General features: G+C 40.6%; 1 protein-coding gene across 2 annotated transcripts; it reads left to right on the forward strand.

The window, feature by feature from the left end:
* The first annotated feature begins 275 nt into the window (after positions 1–275).
* Positions 276–21,933, forward strand: inpp5b (inositol polyphosphate-5-phosphatase B). 2 transcript variants are annotated; one of them, XM_083990192.1, is made up of 23 exons: positions 276–559; positions 1,133–1,212; positions 1,456–1,553; positions 1,712–1,741; positions 2,074–2,184; positions 3,566–3,709; positions 8,062–8,152; positions 11,093–11,263; positions 13,158–13,259; positions 13,528–13,642; positions 14,670–14,786; positions 15,785–15,972; positions 16,115–16,226; positions 16,331–16,440; positions 17,275–17,410; positions 18,611–18,721; positions 18,996–19,161; positions 19,387–19,622; positions 19,795–19,902; positions 20,377–20,461; positions 20,863–20,990; positions 21,081–21,192; positions 21,530–21,933. In XM_083990192.1, the coding sequence occupies exons 1-23, from the start codon at positions 503–505 to the stop codon at positions 21,637–21,639; spliced, it is 2,718 nt and encodes a 905-aa protein (XP_083846318.1). In that variant the 5' UTR covers positions 276–502; the 3' UTR covers positions 21,640–21,933. The 2 variants fall into 2 exon arrangements, with proteins under 2 accessions (XP_083846318.1, XP_083846317.1); XM_083990191.1 differs by lacking the exons at positions 276–559; positions 1,133–1,212; positions 1,456–1,553; ... (1 more) ...; positions 2,074–2,184; positions 3,566–3,709 and adding an exon at positions 4,699–4,782.
* The last annotated feature ends 98 nt before the right edge of the window (positions 21,934–22,031 follow it).

Raw genomic sequence — 22,031 nt, forward strand, 5'->3', positions numbered from 1 at the left:
AAACTAACCTATGGATGCTTATTAGCCTATTAAACGATAATGTTTGGTTTCCTCTGTAACAACAAAACACCGCTTTAGGTCCATTTAGCTAATGGTTCGTCAGAACTTGTGAAAAGCGTTGATATAACTTTGTAAACGTGGGGATTCGGGCCTATTGTGGGACATAATCCTCTTTGGATCATTGACCTGAGGCCTAATCCAAACCAAACGGAGCTGATGACAGCCCAGATGTGACGTCACCCCGGGGGCACGGAGCGATTCTGAATCAGTGCGTGGCAAACCGGGCCGGGCTGGGCCAGCAGCGGAGGACCGCGAGTGAAACATCTGGATCGAAAGGGAATAATGTCTGATTACACGGGGCTCCTGGAGCGTCTCTACTCCTGCTGCACACTTGGCTTTCGCTTGAGAGAGAAATAAATAGGCTGTTCGAAATTCCTGCGGGTGTCCTGGATCGAGAACAGCGTGGGGGCATAAAAGTGTCAAGCAGGAATCTGCCTTCACCATGGATCAGTCCGTCGCAATCCAAGAAACTTTGGAGAGGGGGGAAAACTGCAGCATAGTATCCTTTTACGACTCGCATGGGCTTGTTTTTGATTATCACTGTTGAACGTGTAAGGTCACTACACTCCAACTAAGTTTGACTAACTCCTCTCCGTTGAAGAATCCACATAGAGGCCTGTAAGATTAAAGCTGTGCCACTCGGTCGACATCGCGCTGTGGATAAAAACAACAGTGTTGCTCAGACTGTAGGAAATGGAAACAACGCATTTTAGACGTGTATTTTTCAGCAGTAGAAGCCGAGCAGGTTTTAGTCGGGTGTGACTTCTCAAGGATATGGTCCAAGTTTTGTAGTTAGATCTTTCCACCACAAGATGGCAACTTTGTTTCACCTGCAGCACCAGACAAAAAAAGTCCATGATAAGTGTCCAGTAATTATTATGTTGGTAAAGTCAAAGTTTAGGAAAACCTTCTTTTTTCACGCAGCAGAGTTGCACCCTTTATTTTTTGTTTTATATAATGTTGTATGTTGTAGCCACAAATAGTTGAAATGAGTGTAAGGTGATTTCCAGGTGAAGTCTTCAGGAAATACATGAACATATTCCCATAATGCCCTTAACTAAGGTGTTAACATGCTGTCCAATGTGATGTCCTCTCTAATAATTTCACTGAAAGCAGGCTGCTGGGATTGGTGGAGTCTACTAAAGAACATGCGTAAGTTTGAACACAAAGTTTATTGCTGAATAATAGGCTACTTCAATCTCAATGTGTTTTTTTGTTGTTGTTTTTTAGGGTGTCCATGCATAGACTGATGTATTAACCTATATATAGCAGTAGGCTATTATACAGTAAACATCTAGTCCCCTTATCCTTTGATGAAATATACAGTTGATTTTTAGATGATTAATTTATTAAATGTCACTGTCAATTCTGATCATTAAAACATCTGTTTTGTAGAATCTTTATTTATACTCATCGAAGGATGGCCATTACTGCTGATGATGTGACACTGGAGGATATCATACCCATTTCCATTGACTTTGCAGTTGTGGAGGGTGAGCAGCTTTAATATAGTATGTTTAACATATCGAAAGTAGACCGGCAGCAAGCTGCAGACGGGCTCTCCAAAGTAACTGTTGTTTTATGTGAATAACTGCATGACAGTGACTTGTCTGAATGTCCTGACATGCTTCTCATGCTGCACTCTTTGCAGTTTCCTCACCAGAGGAACTTGCAGTTGTGGGTGAGTTGCCCTTATTTCCTTTGTAGCTCAAATGTAACATGTTTTAAGATCCACCACAGTAAACTGAACATTGCATTTCTTTCTTTCTCCTTTCCTTTCCTTTTTTTTTATTTTTTTTTATTATTTTTTATGTCATAATAACAAATTTATAAAGACATTTCTTAGAGCATGTTAATGTTATAAAAATGTTACCTACCTATCCCAACCATTATATCCATAACTAAATAAATCATACAACATGTAAAATCAATATTAAACACAAGTGCAGAAGACAGAAAGTAAAATAAATAAATAATTTGACTTTTTTTTCTGTGTTCCTCATCTGATTCTAGGAGCTGATACCAGAGTGAGAGTAAGCTACCAGGAAGAAGCATTAGAGCTCAGACTTCCTTTTGGATCTCACTCACGGCTCTTCCTCAGCGAGGTCAACAGGGCCTGGAGTGGTAGGTCAGCCCTCAGAGAGATTGGGCGACATGCTTACATAACAGTGGAGTCATCGCCTTTTACTCAGGGTTCTCACAGTAATCCAACAAAGTTTTAAAAACTTTTAACAGGAGAAAATAAAGCCTTCAACATGAATGGTTAGCATTTCACATGCATGACACTATTGAAATGATAAGTAGCAGAATCAGAATCACTTTATTTATTCCCGAGGGGGAATTCTTTTGTTACAGACCTCCCTATATGAAATGAAAATGTGAAATTTAATAAACATATGAGTTAGGAAAAAAACAAAGACCCCTAAAAATACATCAAATATGAAATAAAATAAAATAAATAATACAATTCCCCTCCCTTCAGAATATGTTTATACCCCAAAACTAACATGAGCTCTCATCTGTTGCTGTTCTAGACCACATATCATTGGGTTTAGTAGCTCACGTCTATAGATTAAATCCTCAAATAAAGGAGCCATCTATCAGGTGTTGCTCTCAGTCTGTTTAGATAAAACCAGCTCAGTCAGTACTCAGACGCCCTGAGGAACAACAACAAAACATTATAATTTCGATATTATACTACTGAAAATTAAAAATAAGAACAAAGATACGTTTATTACATTCTGTTGACTGGTTCACGGCCTATAAATTAGGCTCTTCTTTCGGCTGTCACAATTGTATGATGACGAATGGTAGATAGAGAAAAAGGGAGTGGTACAGAAAGAGAGAGAGCGAGAGAAGGGGTGGAGCTTGGATGGCACACTCTGTGTTTAGTTTGCTTCTTTAGCAGTCAGAAGACGGACAAGATGCAAACAGTTTAAAACGGACATGGTACTTCCTCTTCATTACTTCTTTTGTAGTGCTTTTTTACTTTCTGCCTCTTGCTCTTCTGAATGGAAGAGGCCAGCTGTCGGGCCAACAAAGAGTCTGCTTTGTTAGGGATGTGTCACTTTTGTCACTGGCTCACTATTTTTCACAGTGGAAGCCCCACGTGAGCATGGACGAAGACTTATGTGTTGTTTGTGTAATATTTTTTTTGCGCTACTCGTAAGAGAGGCTTTTAATCTGGTAAGGGTTACCAGTGATGGAAAAATTACATGACCTGGCGCCAGTTCTTGTTAAAAGGAAGAGTGTGACAAAGGGTAAAGGTAAGGAGGTAAAAGTGACACTCTCACATGTAAAGAAGTCTAAGCATGGGGATGGTCTTAAAAAGTAAGAGTAGGCTACAGACAAGACACATGTGTAAGAGCAAGATATTGCATAACATAGCCTATATAGCCCTGTTTCTTCACAAGGGGAGTCGATTCTTTCTTACACCTTGAGTCTTACCTTTGCTGTTCATCGTAACTAACTGTCATTCTCTTGCTCTCCCTATCTCTGTCTTCAGATGTTTGCAAGACTCCCACAGAGCTGCCCAAGTTTGAGTGGATCAGCAAGTACCACAAAACCACTAGAGGCCAGGGAGTTGTCAAACAGGCCCTTGCTCCCCTCAGCACAACACTCACTAAACTCAATCAGCACCGAAAAACAGGTTTGTCATCTCCCTTGTATTTGTAGAAGTTCACAGCTGGCATTTGTGTCCAGTATAGTCTTCATTTATTTGGAACAGGTCGGCCAGCATTCATGCAATGGGTTGATAGGTGACAGGAAGAACAGTGGGTGTTCTCGACTGCGCTTTCTCTCTCTCTCCCTCTTTTTTTTTGTCAGTAGATAACCTCATCTTAGATAAGTCTACATCAGAGGGTTGCATCATAAAACTAGGCAGTTTTGCAAGTGTCACTTCCTTTGAATGCATTTGAGAGAGAAGACACATAGGCCTATCCATTCCACTCAGGTGTCTCACTAGGTCATGACAGAGAGAGCCAGTAACATCTGGGCAACAGGCCCAACAGATCTCCAGGAAATACAGTTGACTTCATTAGTCACACCTGTAATTGTAGATGCACCTTGTAAGGCGTTGAATAGGCGCATAGAAGATGCATTAAAGTTTAAACACATAACATTTTAAAAGGATGGTCCAGTGCATGTTATAAAATGCAGAATTTGTATGCTTATTAGGTAAACTCAAATGTTTGTGTAATTTGTCCTAGGCTAGCCTACTACATGATCTACATTTCATACAGCCTATAGGCTAGGCTACATGATGTGGTACATTTCACACAGGCTACTACATGATGTGGTAGGCTACATTTCATACAGGCTAATGATGTGGTACATTTCATACAGGCTACTACATGATGTGGTACATTTCATACAGATTTCACGCATTTCATGAACATGATCCTGAACAGAGTGATTTCAAGAGGATTTTCCCTTTAGTGCCAGAGTTATTCCATGATTTATGTATCCTATTGATGTGCACGAGCTTGAATTCCTAATGCAATAGGCTACCAATGTGGTGTGTGTGCCCTTTAGTAATATCCATGGCAGTTTGCAGTGTGCTGGTTGTTGTGTTGTCAGCCTCCTGTCTCTGCGGCAGGGGAAGGTAAACTCCTCCTACTATAACGCTAGCATGGGCAGGTCTGACACAGTCTGGACATTGCTCTTCTACACAGAATGCGTGGGAGCGGTGCGGGGAGATGTCTAAGGTGATGAGGGACTCTGGTATGCAAAAACTATTTCTTACATTTGTCGATTGTTTTTATTATTTTTTTTAATAGAAAAACTACACCGCATCAATCCGTGGCTTTCACTCTGCCCCAGTCTAGCAGGCTAGCTTCGCTGCTCATGCTAACCCGTAGTAATAATAGGAGTCCTTATCCCAAAGAGGCTAACTTTAGCCCGGACTAGCTCGAGGGCCAGATTTGTCGTTAAGGGGAATTATAACTGGAGTATTTGTGGTAGTTTCATAATGATATTATCGAGCTGTCCTCTGTGTAAGCTCATGGTGTCGTGGGGTTGAAACGCAGTTAAAGGCTGACGTCGGTCTGTGGCTGTAATTATCTCTGTAAGTGTTCATTATGTGCCAGAAAACCACCATCCTGTTGGAGGTTGCTGTCATGTTTTTACTGGCACGGGATTGTATCAGACATTGAGACACCGTTTGTGTTGTAGCTACCGTACTAACTTACTTTGGCTATTGCCTGTTTCCACATAGACCGTCAGCCAGTTGCGGCTCATCCTCTTGGCTAACTAACTTTAGCTTCAAATCAGTTGTGTGTAAACTTTCACAGAGGTGAAGGTGCTGACTGGATGTTTTGCCCTCACCTGTGAGAAAGGCATTTGCCTTTTCTCCAGTGCCAGCGCGATACAAATGTTGTCTGTAACAAAAAGATTTGTTTCATTTAATTTGCAACTGTAAATAATATACAGTGGGCTAGTAGACAATCCAGAGAAATCACACAATCGTCCCCTACTGAGCTGTCCGTTGCTTATAGATCATGGAGGGAAGTTGTGCAACTTTTGAACTTTGTGCAGTTGCGGTTAAAAGGCTTTGACTGTTTTAATACGGAAGACTGTGAGACCTTGGCATTGTTGCAGAATTATGATCAAGAGCAGATAAAGACTTTATGCAACTCCCTTCCTGATGAAGGTTTTAGTTAAACTCATTAACTGGGTACAATCACAAAAGGAATTTAAAATATGTCTTGCAATAGCTGAGCTACTGATACACAGCACCCTCATGGAGTAAGGACCACACCAAGATGCCATGATGATACCAACATTACAACTTTTCTGTCTTATTATTTTAATCAGTTCAGCACTGTCATCAGTTTATCAAGAGGTCCCTTAAGTCCACCAGGTGTTCAAAACATTTCATTGTGTGATCGATCACATCTTTGTGCTGGAATTAGAGAATGACTTAGCCTATGTTTTGCGTAAATGTTATCTTCACCGATCAGTAGAGTTACAGAATATGTTTTGTTTATTAGGATTTTTGTGATGATAACTACCATTGGTCTTTAAATCAAACTTTAAGATTCTTGTTTTGTAAGTTCACTTTATTTTTGTGACAAGGATCTCGGTATTATACACTTTTCATTCTGTTAGGTTTCTGCATGTTTACAGACACTTAGGCACTTAGGCTCATTGAAGAAATTAAGAACTCATATGATCTTTTGCTTTATATCACTTTTGATCCTCTTGGTATCTTAATTTTAGGACCAACACCATAGGTAGAGTAGTCTAAGGTTAAAATGCAACAATCTATTAAATGGCACAGAACATCAATAGGCAATGGTCTGTCTTTTGAGCCCTTGCAATCAATGGGTTAAGGCGATGAATACGATTACTTTTTTTCACATGCTAACTCTTGAGTCAATTTACCGGTGACATGTTTTTGTCTTTGTGTGCACAGGGAGATTTTCCCCTCCTTAAATGTAGCATTTCTAAAGTGCTAAAGTAATTTCACACTTAGCTGGAAGTTTCCTCAGTCACACAAAGAGCCATCTTTGTTTCTTTTTCACACAAACATCAACAGGACTGGTTTTGAAATAAAACTTCAAGATCTGGATGGGGACTGTTTGACTGATGCTCATAGTTGAACTTGTCTAGCCTAAACTTTTTGTGGCTTTTGTTTCATTCAAATAGCTGAGCATTGTCTCTTCTCAGAATTAAGTATATAGGTCATAGTGAAGTCAAGGGTGTCGAGAACATTTCCTTTGTTTAAAAAAAAAAAAAAAGGTGCAAATGTTGACTGTCAACTGTGGTAACAGAGATAAAAGCTACTTCACTAACAGTTTTCTGCTGCGTTAGACAGCTGAGAAAAATCTTACCCTATGAAAGTGCTGCAGTTGGCCAAGCTTTGTCAGAGTTGTTTTGACTTTAATTCGAGGTTATATTACCTCTCTGGTTTATTCCCCTACTCCACTGACCCTGTTTGGGAAGGGGTTGTATAGTGTTAAAGTTGTTTAGCACCAGTAGTAAAGTTTAGTCAGTAGTGTTATTGTTTTTTCATTTGTTATAGCCTAGAAGTTTTTTTTAACTATAGTGTGGTGTTCATGTGCCCTTCTTTTTTAACTTGCATGTCAGAAGTATCTCTCTTAATTTCATTGTACTTTTAATACAATTAAAATGACGTCTTTCTTTTCTATTTTCATTCTATTATAGTAGCTGTTCATATCCCTGCCTAGAAAGGATATGTCAGCCATGAGGTATTTGCATTGAATTCAGAGCACAAAACAGACCAGTAAACAAATCAATTACAGATGCTGCATGTGTTGCCACCTAAAGGGATGAGACTGTATTGTTTCCTGTTGACACTTAAGTAGCGCTGGTGATCAGGTGCACTCTTCATGCAGCCTGCCATAACTTTTGTAGAGTAGAGTTTAATTTCCTGCTCAAAGAACCTGACTTTCCCATTCAGAGGAGCCAGCTGTGTTCTCTGCCAAGCTGCGGAGGACAGGGGCCATGCTGTCTCATACTTCACACCCGCCTATTAAAGCCAGCTACTTGTGATGCAGTAACTGTAACCAACTGCAAAAGACAGCCTCAGTGAACAGAGCAGCAGAATAACTGAGCCCTGACTTGGCACATTTATGATTGACTCGTGTGTTACAGTGCATTTTTGTTTAAAAGATATTTCGTTTATCCATAATAAGCTTAACTTTATTCACCATATCAATTATTAAAATGTTGAAATGTGGGGTTGCTGAGGGCGAAGTAATTTCTCATTAGAGTTGGGCTGAACTGTCAATACCAAGGGCAAATTTTAGGATAATGTAGAATGGAAGAACTCTGTTGTAGCTGGCGAGACACAGGGCTTTGACTGACAACCTGCAAACAAGAGATTGTCATTAAAACTGCAGGTGGTTTGTTGGCATCACGGATAGCTGTGATATAATGTCATTATTTCCCTTCTTGCTCTGTGCCATATCATTGTGAACAATTTAACAGACTTTTTCTTTATTAATCCTCCTTTTCTCCCCTGCTCTTTCCAAACAGAGAAATCAGCAGACATAAAGGGAAATTTAGAAAGGGAGAAAGGTTCCAACACTGGGCCACAGAAGTCCAAATCGTCTTTAAACCCGGAGAGGTAAGGCCTTAATAATTAAAGATCAAACCAAAACGCTATCCAAAAATACTTTGTATTCATGTTTGCTTGCTAGCAGTTGTCTTCGGCTGTCTTTACACTACAGGCCTTGATGCCCAATTCCGATTTGTTGCCTATCCGATTTTTTGGACTGTCTATTTACATGTTCTTTTAGAATTAACCCATATCTGATATCTGCATTTACACCTGCTTTGCTTGAAACCACCCGCTGAAGAGGAAATAAGCTAGTGAGACGGGAGATTTATTAGGTCATGTTATAATTCCATATAATTATAAACGAAGGTGAGTCTGGTGCTCAGAGTTTCTATTATCCAACATGTCACAAGTGAACATCTAGTCTGTCCTTACAAAATAAAGTTAGTGAAGTGGCTGTGTGGAGTGGACCTGTTGTGGGATATGCAGTGACAGTGATGGTTGTGCCACCATCCGATCCTCCGTCGCTCACGTGAGGACGGGACAAAGTCTCTTGGACACATGTGTTCATTGTTTGTTTTTCCTCTCTTGATTTCTAATTGGCCTGTTTCAGTTTTTGCTGGTACGTCAACATGTTATCTGGCATGTTTCTGGCGCGCATCTCTTTTTTCACACTCCCTTGCTTAACATCGGTCCACGTATAAAGGAATATTACTGTATATGAAAACAAGAACTAGTGCAGACACCACGAAAATGAAACGTGTCATAATTCCTGTAACAGTGACCACAGCTGGCCACAGCTGGACATGGTCGTCCAGGTCAGTCCCACGTGTCAGTCACAGGCTACAGAGGTTAATTAATAGACAAACAGATAATAGATAAATGTTTAGACGACAGACGTATTGGCAGATATCCGATTTGTATCTGATTTATTTCCACATATGACGGTGGGCTGAATCTGATCTGACAATAACCGATTCCATGCGTATTTGTCCCGTTTACACATTCATGTTACAGATCCGATCTGTGCCACTTGAGAGGAAAAAAAATCGGAATTGGGCCACTTGAACCTTGCAAGACAGCCTTCTTTTCTGCCTATTGGTGGTGCAGTCCTGCAGCGTTGATGCATTAGACCACTGGAAAGTGGGAAAACACTGGCAGGAACACGTGCCACATCACACGTGTCTATGAACAAACACAACACAGGGACTTGCTCATAAATATGTTGCTAACACTTAATGCTACCAAAACTCTACAAGGCTATCCTTGGATATATCCCAAGCATTAAGTATTAAAGTATTCATTTTCAGGACTACCCTACTACTAAGTAAAACCTAAAGCATTCAGTACCTGGCTGCTGCACTGTGAACACAGCGGGAGTAAAAGATTTATCAAACAAGGCAGCCATGAAAACAGCACCCCTGCACCGAGTTAAGAAATTCACTTAAAGGGATAGTTCACCCTAGAATGATATTTCGCTCATTATCTACTCACCCTCATGTTGACTAAGGGCTGGAAGAATTTTCAGAGTCCACCGTCCCTTCTCTGAGTTACAGGGGGTCTTGGCGTAGCAGTGCATTTCAATGCAACGGTTGCAAAGGGACACCAGAGCTCTTCGTAAAAAAACACACACAAAAAAACATCCAAATACCTCCATGATGCTCGTATGTAATGTCCGTCTTGTGCTGAAGCCCCAAATTGCGTAATTGTCCCGAAAAAAATTAAATAAGTCTATATTTTAAGCTTGTTTGTAGCGGAAGCTTCTCGAAGCTCCTCTTCCTGGTCCGTCCAAATCTCGCGTGATTCGCAGTAACCGCACTGACGCCGGCGCAAATCACATTACATACGAGCATCATGGAGGTATTTGGATGTTTTTTTGTGTGTGTGTTTTTTTACGAAGAGCTCTGGTGTCCCTTTGCAACCGTTGCATTGAAATGCACTGCTACGCCGAGACCCCCTGTAACTAAGAGAAGGGACGGTGGACTCTGCAAATTCTTCCAGCCCTTAGTCAACATGAGGGTGAGTAGATAATGAGCGAAATATCATTCTAGGGTGAACTATCCCTTTAACAGAATTGCAAATGAAAGAAAGTGTAAGATCAAATTTGCTTCGCTTAAATGGCCTGTTTTTGTAAGCTGTAACTCAACAGCTGTGATGACCGACATGTCATCCTGACCATAGCCAATTCATGTGTTAACTGTGTTCTACCAACATATTCTCCTTCCTTCTTGGTGATTCTTTACAGTATAAACCATGTTTAACTCATCCATAAACTATAAATCACTGCATCCTGAAAAATAGTTTTGAAGGCGGCAGAAACATACGTTTCCTCATGACTGAGTAGGAAAGGTTAAATGAATGACTGTCATTGATGTACATCCCTCCACTGGTTTTACAGCAGGTACGTGCCTGGTAGCAGGTTGATGACGAGTGTTTAATTTATTTAAAGTTGTTATGGTCTGAATGAAATGCAAATTTTGTGCTGTTAAGGTGTTTAACCTGAAAGCCACTGCTGCCACTCGTGGGATGAATGTCTCCTTGTCTATTCCAAGGTGGAGTTTAGTTACACAGTGTATTTCTGGCCCAAGCATATTACATTTCTCCCTCTCCTCTCTGCCTCGTTCCATATCGACAACATGGAAATGGAGCTTAACCGCATAGCCTGGGTTCCTGATCTTCTGTAAATTATGCTGTAAGTCGGGAGCAAGTGGAACGTCTCTGCTATGCCGTAATTTTATTTCTAGTTTTTAGGAGAGGTATTATTAGACGCAGTTAGGTCAGAGAGTACCGTGGATGCAAACTATGGCAACTAGGCACTGGTAGCTGAAGAGAGAAAACAAACCCGCAGTTTATGATCATCCTGATACTGGTCCCCTATGAAACCACACCAGCATGACAAAATGATCTTGTTCCTATCTTGGTCTGTCTCCACTCACCCCACGCCTAACTGTTATGTTCTCTCTCTTCTCTCTTCTCTCTCTCTCTCTCTCTCTCTCCTCCGTTGTGCAGTCAGGGCATCTCCAGTCGAGAGGACCGGGATGACCTGGTGCGTTTGTCCAGCCACACCCCGTCTAACAAAGCCCAGATACTAGCCATGCCACAGTTCAACCTGCGTGACAACCTTATCAAGTGCGAGCTGCTGAAGAATGAGGACGTTTACACTTACCTGGAGAACTTCAGGTTTGTTACTTTCAACGTCTTATTGTGACAATATTGCTGTGCAAATGTTTGTCAATGTACATTATGTAGCATGCCCGAGCAATGGAGGCAGATGGAGTGATCTTAATATATATGAAACATTAACATCATTGTAGTACATTAATGCTTGATTGGTATCCATATTTAATCTCCCCTGATATTTTATTTGGGGTGTAGGTGCTCTCATTCACTATTTAATCTAGGATTGTGGTATGGTCTTTTGCTGAAACCTCGTGATGAACCTGACACATATTTTTAAGCCATGAATTTAGGAGATATGTCAAGGTTTTTGTATTATTTATTTATTCATTTATTTATGTAGATGTTGTTTTTTTTTGTCTAGTTCAGTCTTTCTTTTTAGCATTTTTGTAGAGTGGTACTGAAATAGCTCAAGATTTGTTGTAACGATGATTAGTGCCAAAACAGTGTGAGCACACATTGTAACTGTGTGTGCAGTTTGGATCCTAGAGGTGTTATGTAAAAAGAATGAGTCAACATCTGTGGGTTTGTATTTTTCTGTGCTTTGCTGTTTGCTAAAAAAAAAAAAAAAGCACTACTGTCTGTTTCAGGGGGTGTCGAGAAATGCACCAACCTAGTGGCTTAACATACCGTTGCTTCAATTTTGATTTGCAATTCTGAATCACCAGTTTTAGTGTAACCCTTCTTTGCGATGATTGGGGTGAGGGCATTCGCTCAATTCAGCATCGTAGATTAGTTATTATCCAGACGCTCTCTCTTGATATAAATCAAATAGTTTCTAATATTACAAGCGTAATATTACAAGTGCTGCTCTCATCTCTGTGGAGTGTGTATGTTGCTACTGGCTTCCCCCCTGGGAGCTGTGCTTGTCTCCTGCACACCAGCCGTGGAGCTCAGGTTAATTGGGGACTCTGAATTGTCTGTGAGGTGTTAGACTGAACATGTTTGTGTTAGTCACATGACTGACTCACAGCCTCCTCAAGGTGTTCCCTTACCTTTTGCTCCAAGCATGCTGGGTAGGCTCCAGTCCTCGTATAACCCTGAGAAGAAATGAAGGGATAGTAACAAAGCTTGCACAGAATTTTCAAGTCTAAACCCTAATGAATTATTTAACTTCTGCATTTGCAAATGACCTATACGCTGATTAGTCTACAAGTTTAAAATTGTTGCAGCAGATGCACAGAAAAGGTCAAATAGTGCTGGCACACATGAGTTGTCTGCTTTCGTATCATATTACACCACAGACTGAGAATGTATTGAATAGCCATGCTGATGTGTCTGAAAAAAGCTTAGGAAAGTAACAGTCTGAGTTTTTTTCTTTTTTCTTTTTAGTATTAAGGCAGCTTCAGCATCTTTCCCTGCAGCTGAGATCGGGGCCATTAGGCCAGTGAGTGCTATACATTGTGATGCACAAAGTAAAGAACTCTCTGCTGTTCCTGAGCACGAGCAGCTGGCTGGAGGTCAGAGGGCAGGGCCTGGCTATTGGATGGGCAGAATCTGGTTTTAGATCCGCACCTGCAGAATAAATTAAACTCGGTGGGGATATAAATCATCAGGGATGGGACCTCGCTGCTCTCACCATCTCTCACAATCTAGGTGCCCTCAGCAAGGCACTTCAGTTCCTCTGGGTCTGCTACCTGCCTTGTATTGAGTGTAGTGTGAGAGAATGAATGAATACATTGGTTAAAAAGAGCACTTGTCCTCTTTCAACCAACATTAATTGAAATAATGGTGCAGTGAATCAGGAAGGCCTCATCTTAGATATGGTGTCACTACCGGTATTTTAGTGTCTCGGTAAAGTGTAAATAATAAAACACAGATTTCTGCTGGTCAGCACTTGTTCAGACTCATGGTGACTTCCTATTCCCCTTCTCATCTCTCCTCTATTCTGTCTCAGCGTCTTCCTCGGCACGTACAATGTGAACGGACAGACACCAAAGGAAAGCCTCAGTCCTTGGCTGAGCTGCACTCCCGACCCTCCTGACATGTACTGCGTGGGGTAAGTCAGATTCACCCCGCTGGAGAATAGCTGCACGCCACGGTTCTCCATTTAATCCCATTACACAGACGGACACGTACCGCTCAAGACTCTGACAGATGTATGCAGCCATTGATCCTGTTTTAAGTAGGAGAAACATGCCCACCCACAGATTCAGCACTGTGTGTCCACTAATCCTGCCTACGTTTCACTTTACTACTTTGCCGTTAAAGAGTGGGAACCAAACAAGTTTTTTTTTTTTTTACCAGAAGTTTGTCTTTCCTCATAGTTTCCAGGAGCTCGACCTCAGCAAAGAGGCTTTCTTCTTCAATGACACCCCCAAAGAGCTGGAGTGGACAAAGGCTGTGTCCAAGGCTTTGCATCCAGATGCCAAGTATGCCTTAGTAAGGAAACCCTTTTTTTTCCTTCTCTTATCTTGTTTCCTGGACCTGTGAGTTTTATCATCAAGTCCACTGTTTATGTCTACATCCACTGTACTAACACTCATCATGTTACACGGATTATGTCACTGGATGTTTGATGCTCTTAGTCAGACCTATATTTTGACTTATTTTTTTTGTATTTTCTCTTCCCCTTATTCACTTTCACCTTCTTGTCTTTTCCCAGAGTGCTGACTTTAGATTATGGGGGTTCCTTTTTTCATGGCTCCACTGCTTTCTTTCAGTCATCCTAAGACTTACAGGATGTCACGGGGCCACTATAATGACGTGTCATTTCCTCATCTAATGTTGGTGCCCAGACTAAACCAAACTTGGCTGCTCTGAAAGTGGCACTGTACAGCTCAAATACACGTTTAAGCGTTAATATCTGAACGTTATTTCTTGTAGGGCTGACAGGGAGGCTTATCAAACTATTCTGCTCCCTCCCACACACATTATAATTCTGGGATGTTCTTTCCTCCCTCTGTTCTCCCTGCGATAAGACAGTGGGTGTAACTCAACATATTTAACTGTACATATTGTTGATTTTCCAAGCACTCACAGTGGAAAAACAGTTACGATGCTGATATAAGCAGCTAAAATCTGCATTAAAGTGTCCAAGTGTGCAGTTTCAGGAATTATAATATATTTTGACATGGGAGTGATCAGTCGTTATAATTTGATCAAAATAGTCATGTTAGGAATGCAGGTGAAAAGAGATAAAATGGGAATGTTCAAACTTTAAATTGAATACTAATTTTGTTCGTGACATGTGTTGTGGCTTTATTAGTGAAATAAATGATTAGCTGAATGAAGCCAAATCCTTCTTTAGCTTCAGTTGTACAGTACAGTAGTTGACAGCATTGTGGTTCTTTCTCCATTTCACCCCTGACAAAATATCCAGGACATGGTTATGTTACATTACTGTGCTGTGTATTTTCTCTTCTGCTATATGAACTGATGTGTTTTGTGTATTTGTCCTCCACTACAGGTGAAGTTGGTTCGGCTTGTGGGCATCATGCTGCTCTTCTATGTGAAAAAGGAACATGCAGAGTTCATCTCTGATGTGGAGGCTGAGACTGTGGGCACTGGCATCATGGGAAGAATGGTAAGGACCGATTCTGCAGGACTAAATTCTTTCATACACAGGTTTATCACATAGGTTTAACAGTATCGTGTTAAGATTTTACATCACAAACAGGAACCAAGTAGCAAAGATTTAAAAAAACAAACAAGTGGACTCATGCAATGACTGTTGTTTGATTGACACAAAATAGCAGGCAAATAGCAATAACTAAGTAGATAACTAAAATAACTGCTGCAGTGTTGAAAATTCAGGATTGGTGCCAGTAAATGAATTTTAAACAAACTGGAATACTTACACAGAAAATGCAAAACCAGCACTGTAACTCTCACCCTTCCTGGTTCCTACTTTGGACTGTTGACTATTAGGGATGGGTATTGTTGAGATTTTAATGGTACTACTTCTTTTATTGATAGAACTTATTGATCCTGCCTTTTAACAATACTCTTATTGGGTTTTTTGTGATTTAGCAAGACCAAACATAAATAATATGAGAGAGGAGAGCCAGCAATGGAAATTCAGTTATAATTTAAGTACCAAGACCGGAACTGCTTATTGATACTCCATCAGTCTTTAAAAAATGTAGCCCTGGAGCCTGCTTAGTACTGGGTTTTGGTACCCAACCCTATTAACTACTGAGCGTATGCATCCATTACTGTAAGTGCTATATTCAGCATATCCAATCTTATTCCTCACTATTGCAGAACAAGTTATTCTTGTCTCATATCCAGCTACACTTCCCAGCAGCCTCTGAAGTGTAGAGCAGATGGCTGGCTGGTGACCACTGAGGACCCCGTCCTTTGCTTTTCTGTAATGAGAGACTGGTTAATGTTCTGCACCAAAAACCAGCTGAGATTCCAAGTGTCAAAGTCTTTGCATAATATTGGATCACTGTCAAGCAGAGGAGCACGTATAACCACATATAATCTAAATCTACTTTTTTTCTCCTTTTGAATCTTTTTGCCGGTACGATGTTCTTACCAAACTTTTCTCTCCTCTTTCAACCTCTCACTCATTCACAGGGAAACAAGGGGGCTGTTTCAATCCGTTTTCGCTTCCACAACTCTGATATATGTGTGGTCAACTCTCACCTAGCTGCCCACATTGAAGAATATGAGAGACGTAATCAAGACTTCAAGGATATTTGCAGCCGTCTACAGTTTCGGCAGCTTGATCCTACCCAACCTCCACTCACTATCTTGAAGCACAAGTACGAACCATTAATATTTTTTCAATACGATGGATACACCAATCCCACAGAGCACAAAGACCTTACTTACTTACTTACATATATGATGCTTGTAGTTGCTCCGCTTTGCACATTCTCATTCATTCTGTGCTTTCTTCATTAGTGTGGTTTTATGGATTGGAGATCTCAACTACAGAATCAGTGACCTTGATGTCGACAACGTGAAGGAGCTAATCAGCAAGAAGGACTTTGAAACACTGCACAGTTATGATCAGGTAATATCAGGAATGGTCCTCTTGTCTCGCTTTTTAAATTGTCCTTATTTATGGTTTGTGTTTACAAATGCTGATGTGATGTCTACGCTGCATACGGCCCTCAGCTCAAGAGGCAGATCGATGAGGAGGCTGTGTTTCTTGGCTTTGTGGAGGGGGAGATTGATTTCCAGCCCACCTACAAATATGACACTGGCTCTGACAATTGGGATACAAGGTAATCTCACATATTAAATCCTAACTGTGAAAAGCAGAAAGGAGCATATTTAGTCAGGAGATGATTCTTCAGTGATTCAGCTACGCTCATGATTGAAATAAGCATAATTGGAAAAAGAGGAGTGAGTTAGTGCAATAATGAAACTCCGTCCCACATTGTTTCACATTTACTTAGCTCTTCCCAGAAATATTTCACAATTTTGATTGGATGCTTTCAAGAATTCAGATAAACATTTACAGGTATTTGACCAGAAAACATCTTTGTACATGATCTACTAAGTTAAAACCACTTTGCTAAACAGATGTTTCATTGGAGTATTCACAAAACTAAAACAAAAATACTATACTGAGTGTAGTACAGCAACAGCATTATGAGAGGAATACAGGACAGAGAGAGTCCAGGGAGGAAAACTGATGTTGATATAATGCAAATAAAATGCAAAAGGAAATGTTGATTCATCATTTGGACTCTGCTCTGTAGTGTTTAAACAGCTTGCCTAACATGTTTTACCAGATAAACGGGAATGAGTTTCTAAATTTCAATTTGAACAGTACTATTAAGTCTTAATTTGTGCTGACGGAGTAAAGCTACCCATGTTTTTAGCCTGTTATTGAACATAACACAACTCACAGCTACTGACGCCCTAGTTTGCTGTTGTGTTGTGGGTTGTGTGTTTCTGATAAGAGGATTTCCCCTCAGAGATCATATCAATAACTTTGAAAAGTATGTACGGTATATATGCAGTGAATTGAGATATCATTTGGTTTTTCATAAAACAAGAGACGTAACTAACATACATGAGAATTCAATATTTGTTATTATTTCTTCATTCAGCGAAAAATGTCGGGTGCCTGCGTGGTGTGACCGTATCCTGTGGAGAGGGAAAAACGTTGTGCAAGAACATTATCACAGTCACATGGCTCTGAAGACGAGTGACCACAAACCAGTCAGTTCCCTGCTTGTCGTCGGGGTAAGAGAATCAGCGTCCTTAAGCATCTTCGTGTTTTCTTTTGGTTTCTCTTTTAACTCTTTCGCGACCATTGACGAGTTAACTCGTCACAGCCTGCCGAACGTTCACGACCATTGACGAGCAAACTCGTCAAAACCGTTTTTTTACAGATTACTATAATAGACACTCTGAGGTACCCTGTGTGTGAATATGGTAGTCCTCTGATATGTAAAACTGTTTTAAACTAAAATCAAAACATAATGTTTTTTATAAACTGTGTGATCTTGGTTTTGTTTGAGTAATCGTTCTCCTTGAATGCTGCTCTGGGGACAGCGTGCAGCGCTGTGCGGCTGTCGGCTACAGTGTTGCGACTTTCTCGCTGAATCTGGCGACTTTCCAAACCCTCTTTTGACAAAAGCGACCGACGACAAATGTGGCGACTTTTACCGGTGCTGTTACTAACGTTTCTAGTTTGGAGACTCGGATCTGAAAGCCCGTTATCACGGCTGTTTTCACGGTGCAGCGGAGCGGGCGCTGAGCAGCGGGGGCTGTGACCGGCCGTCCCCGCCCCAGAGCACTCATCGCCGGCCAGTCACACAGCAGTGTCCCGGAGCTGCTGCGCTGCAGCCAGAGACCCACACCGCTGCACCGCTGCTCTCCAGGCTGCCACACCCCCCAGATATGCCTACAAATATATTTATTTAGCCGTAGAAATGATTTGGGAGACATGCCACACTGCAGAGTAGCGGTAAAATGAGCAGATTGCCACTTGACACAAAAGTGCGTTTTTCTCTGAAACTAGAGCGGGAGCTCCGTTTTTGGAGAAACCCAGCTCTCTTCTTCTACTTCGTCCTCACGAACGAAACGGCGGAAAAACTCGCCGTTTTTTCGTGGAGCACGTTGTAAAGTCACTCTTCAATCACGTGAAGACCGTTTGTTTCTAGGTGACGTACAGAGTTCGGTTCGACGTGAGATAAAAGGTAAACAAATAGCCAAAAACATGTGGTCCTGAGCGGATGTGCTGAGGAATTAGTGTGGTCGCGAAAGAGTTAAGAAGCCTGCACATTGGATTGAAAATGAAAGAAACTATATGAAAATTCAATAAAGATTGGAGTGTATCTGCTCATGTTATGTTATTGCAGTAGTAATTTACTGATTCACAGATAACAGATGTGCACGCTTCATTGCTTGCCTCTGACTTCCTCCTATATCTTCCTACAGATCAAGAGACTAAATGCTGAGGCCTATAAAAAGACCTTTGAAGAGATCGTACGCAATATTGACAAAATGGAGAATGAGTGTATTCCATCTGTATCCTTGTCGGAGCGCGAGGTAAAATTGCCCGTCACTGTCAGTTCTGTTATAGTGTCATGGGAGCTGTTATACCTCTCTTATACATATACATTACATTGCCTTTTCATTATGTTACATTGATGAGTTCAGCATGTTAACCACCACAATTGAAGATATGTATTGATCTTAGGCCAAATGCAGATATTAAAAATATATTGTTTTTAAATATATATAAAAGATGCAATTACATGATACAGAGATTCTTTATTATTATTATTTCGATCTTCTCATGAATCCTCCCTTCTTCTTCCAGTTCCACTTTAAGGATGTGAAGTTCATGCAGCACCAGGGAGAGACACTGAGCCTCTTTAATGATGGACAGGTCCCATGTCAGTTTGAGTTTATCCAGAAGCCAAATGAGCCCACATATTGCAAGCCCTGGCTCACAGCCAACCCCCCCAAAGGCTTCATCGCTCAGGGTGAGTAGCACAGTCAGGTCCATCCAGGAGCCACAGATTTCATCGTAATAAAGCATTAAGTACCCTGCTTCGAATGAGAGGTTTTGATTGACATTGACATTCATCTTTATTTTACAATATTACATTTTATTGCAGATTATGAAAGACTTATAAATCAAATACAAATTGCATCCAACAGTTGAGTTGTCCCTTTATATTTATGCATGTGTCTCCCCCAACATCTAGGTGCTTCTGTGGATATTGAGCTTGAGGTTTTTGTAAACCGCTCGACAGCACCTGAACTGAACTCTGGCAAGCAACAGATCGAAGACATCCTGGTGCTCCACCTGGAGCGCGGCAAGGACTACTTCATCTCTGTGACAGGAAACTACCTGCCCAGCTGCTATGGCACCTCCATCTATTCATTATGTCACTTGAAGGAGCCAATCCAGGACATGCCACAAGAGACACTTCATAAACTGGTTAGTGCTCCCAAATACAGAACAGGGAACAGTGTCCTTAAAATACCTCTTCTTGATTCAGGGGTGTTATAGCGGCAGTATATTTATTTTACGACTTTGCAGATTTGTAATTAAACCCAGTCTTCTTGTCCATTTTAACTTTAGCCTCTTCTCTTTGTCACCTTGACATTAGGCGGAGATGTCTAGAGATGAGAACGCGGCAAACACTGAAAAACCTCTAGACATTCCCAAAGAGCTCTGGATGATGGTGGATCACTTGTTCCGCAATGCAATCAAACAGGTCAGAAAACCTGATGGTGATGCTTCTGTTTTGGTGCTGTAATAAAAAAAAAACACTATACTCCTATTAAGTTCACATTTTGCAGTTTTCTTGTTGGCAGGTTCATTTTCTTAAAGTGAATTATGCAGCTTGGCCAACTCCCAGGTTTTTTTGTCTTCCCTTAAAAGAAAGTTTTCTAGTTTTTCTTGAGGCTTCAAAGACACTAGTATGACTCAGTAGTTATGCCTGCCAGCCAAGTAGCTTATTAGACCCTCTGCAGTGATTTGGTGATGGAACTTTATCCTGATTTTATATAAAGGCCTTAATTCACGTAGTTTGAGCATGGGAATTTTAATTACCGTACATCAAAAGTTCATTAAAGCTCCACTTAAACTCAAACCATGACAACATTTTCTTCTACCCAAGTGAACTTATTCATAGATGAGCTACTTCAATTTATTGTTCTTTTTGACGATATGTGTTCTCTTTTTGCAGGAAGATATATTTCAGCAACCTGGGCTCCGGAGTGAATTTGCAGAAATAAGGGATTGCCTCGACACTGGCATGCCAGATTCACTTCGTATCCTTCAAAACAATTCCCATCATAACCTTATAGTCGAAAAATATTTGATGTCATAATGTATTTGGAAAAGGTAACATGAATGTTGAACAAAGATTTCTGTTGTTCACTGAGTTTACAGTCAAACAATGATGGTGGTCAAAGTGTTGACTTTAAACTTAGTGGCTTTTAGTGGATGCACGCTATAGGAATCATCACGCCCAGCCCCCCCTGCCCAATCTTAGTGCAGCAGGATAAAGGGACCCCACCACTTTTCATTATATCCATCTGACACTCTACTTGCTATTTGAGTTATTGCTGGGATGTAACAGTATATTTAATTCTTATTTTGCATCCATTACATGTCAGAACATGCTGAGTCTGCTGCAGGATTATGTCCTTAACTCTCTATTGACCCACAGCTGGCAGTAACCACTCAGTGGCAGAGGCTTTGCTTCTCTTCCTCGATGCCCTCCCAGAGCCTGTGGTTCCCTTCTCCTTTTACCAGCAGTGCCTAGAAAGTTGCTCCAATGCCAGTCAGTGTGAGAAAGTGAGTGAGACGGTCAGCAGTTAGTCATTTATCAGTGAGTCTATACCAAGATTTGTTAAATTGACATAACATGACTTGTTTTGTCTGCAGGTTATCTCTATGCTACCTCAGTGCCATCGAAATGTGTTCAACTATTTAGCTGCCTTTCTCCGTGAGCTGTTGAAGAATTCTGCTAGCAATCGATTAGATGTCAACATCTTGGGTAAGAGAAGGAAGCCAGCCGTTCTTAAGTTTCTTTCATTTGTTATTATTAGCTGGTGCTTTGTGCTTTACTCAGCAGGTTGAGTAACTGGAGAGTGATATTTTTTTATTACTTAATGCAGGCTGGTTCTGTAACAAAGAATAGATGCCCACTCAACCCACTGTTTGCATATGAAGTTAGACTTATTTGCAACATCTAGAATCTCCTGTTCATTATATTAAATAGCTCATCTTGTCTCTCACTGAGACATACAAAAACTGAAACTGCTAATAAAGATTAAGGAGATGAATCCTTTGTCATACAATGCAACATGAATAATTTATTTTGTTTTCTGTAGCCACCATTTTTGCCTCCTTGCTCCTGAGATCACCTACGAAGCAGGATCTTGCAGAGAAGAGGAAGACTCAGGAGTTCTTTCAGCACTTCCTCATCCAAGGCTCCTCCTAGATGGAGGACTTCTCCCTCTTGTCCTTCATGCTGAAGCTGAACACTAAAAAAATGTACAGTCCAGTATTTGAACTGAAATTACTTCTTATATTCATAGGATGCTCTTTGTATCGATATAGTATAATTGCCTAAAGTGACAGTTCTTATCTGATATTAGTTTGTTTAAAAGCAACGTTTGTGATCTGTTGATGGACAGAGTTTATTCTATTCATTCCTGAGTATCTGTAGAGACCTAATAATTTTTAATGTATGTATATTTTATTTAAAGATAATTTGTATTTTAATGTTTCTGAGCTCAACCACATTTTGTTTTATATATAAAATTGTTGCAAACAAGTTGTGTGTCAGTGTTTTCTTTGTTTGTTTTTCTTTTTAAATTATTCTAAGTCCAA

The sequence above is a fragment of the Trachurus trachurus genome (assembly GCF_905171665.1).
Source record: "Trachurus trachurus genome assembly, chromosome: 16".
In the NCBI taxonomy this organism is placed as follows: Eukaryota; Metazoa; Chordata; class Actinopteri; order Carangiformes; family Carangidae; genus Trachurus; species Trachurus trachurus.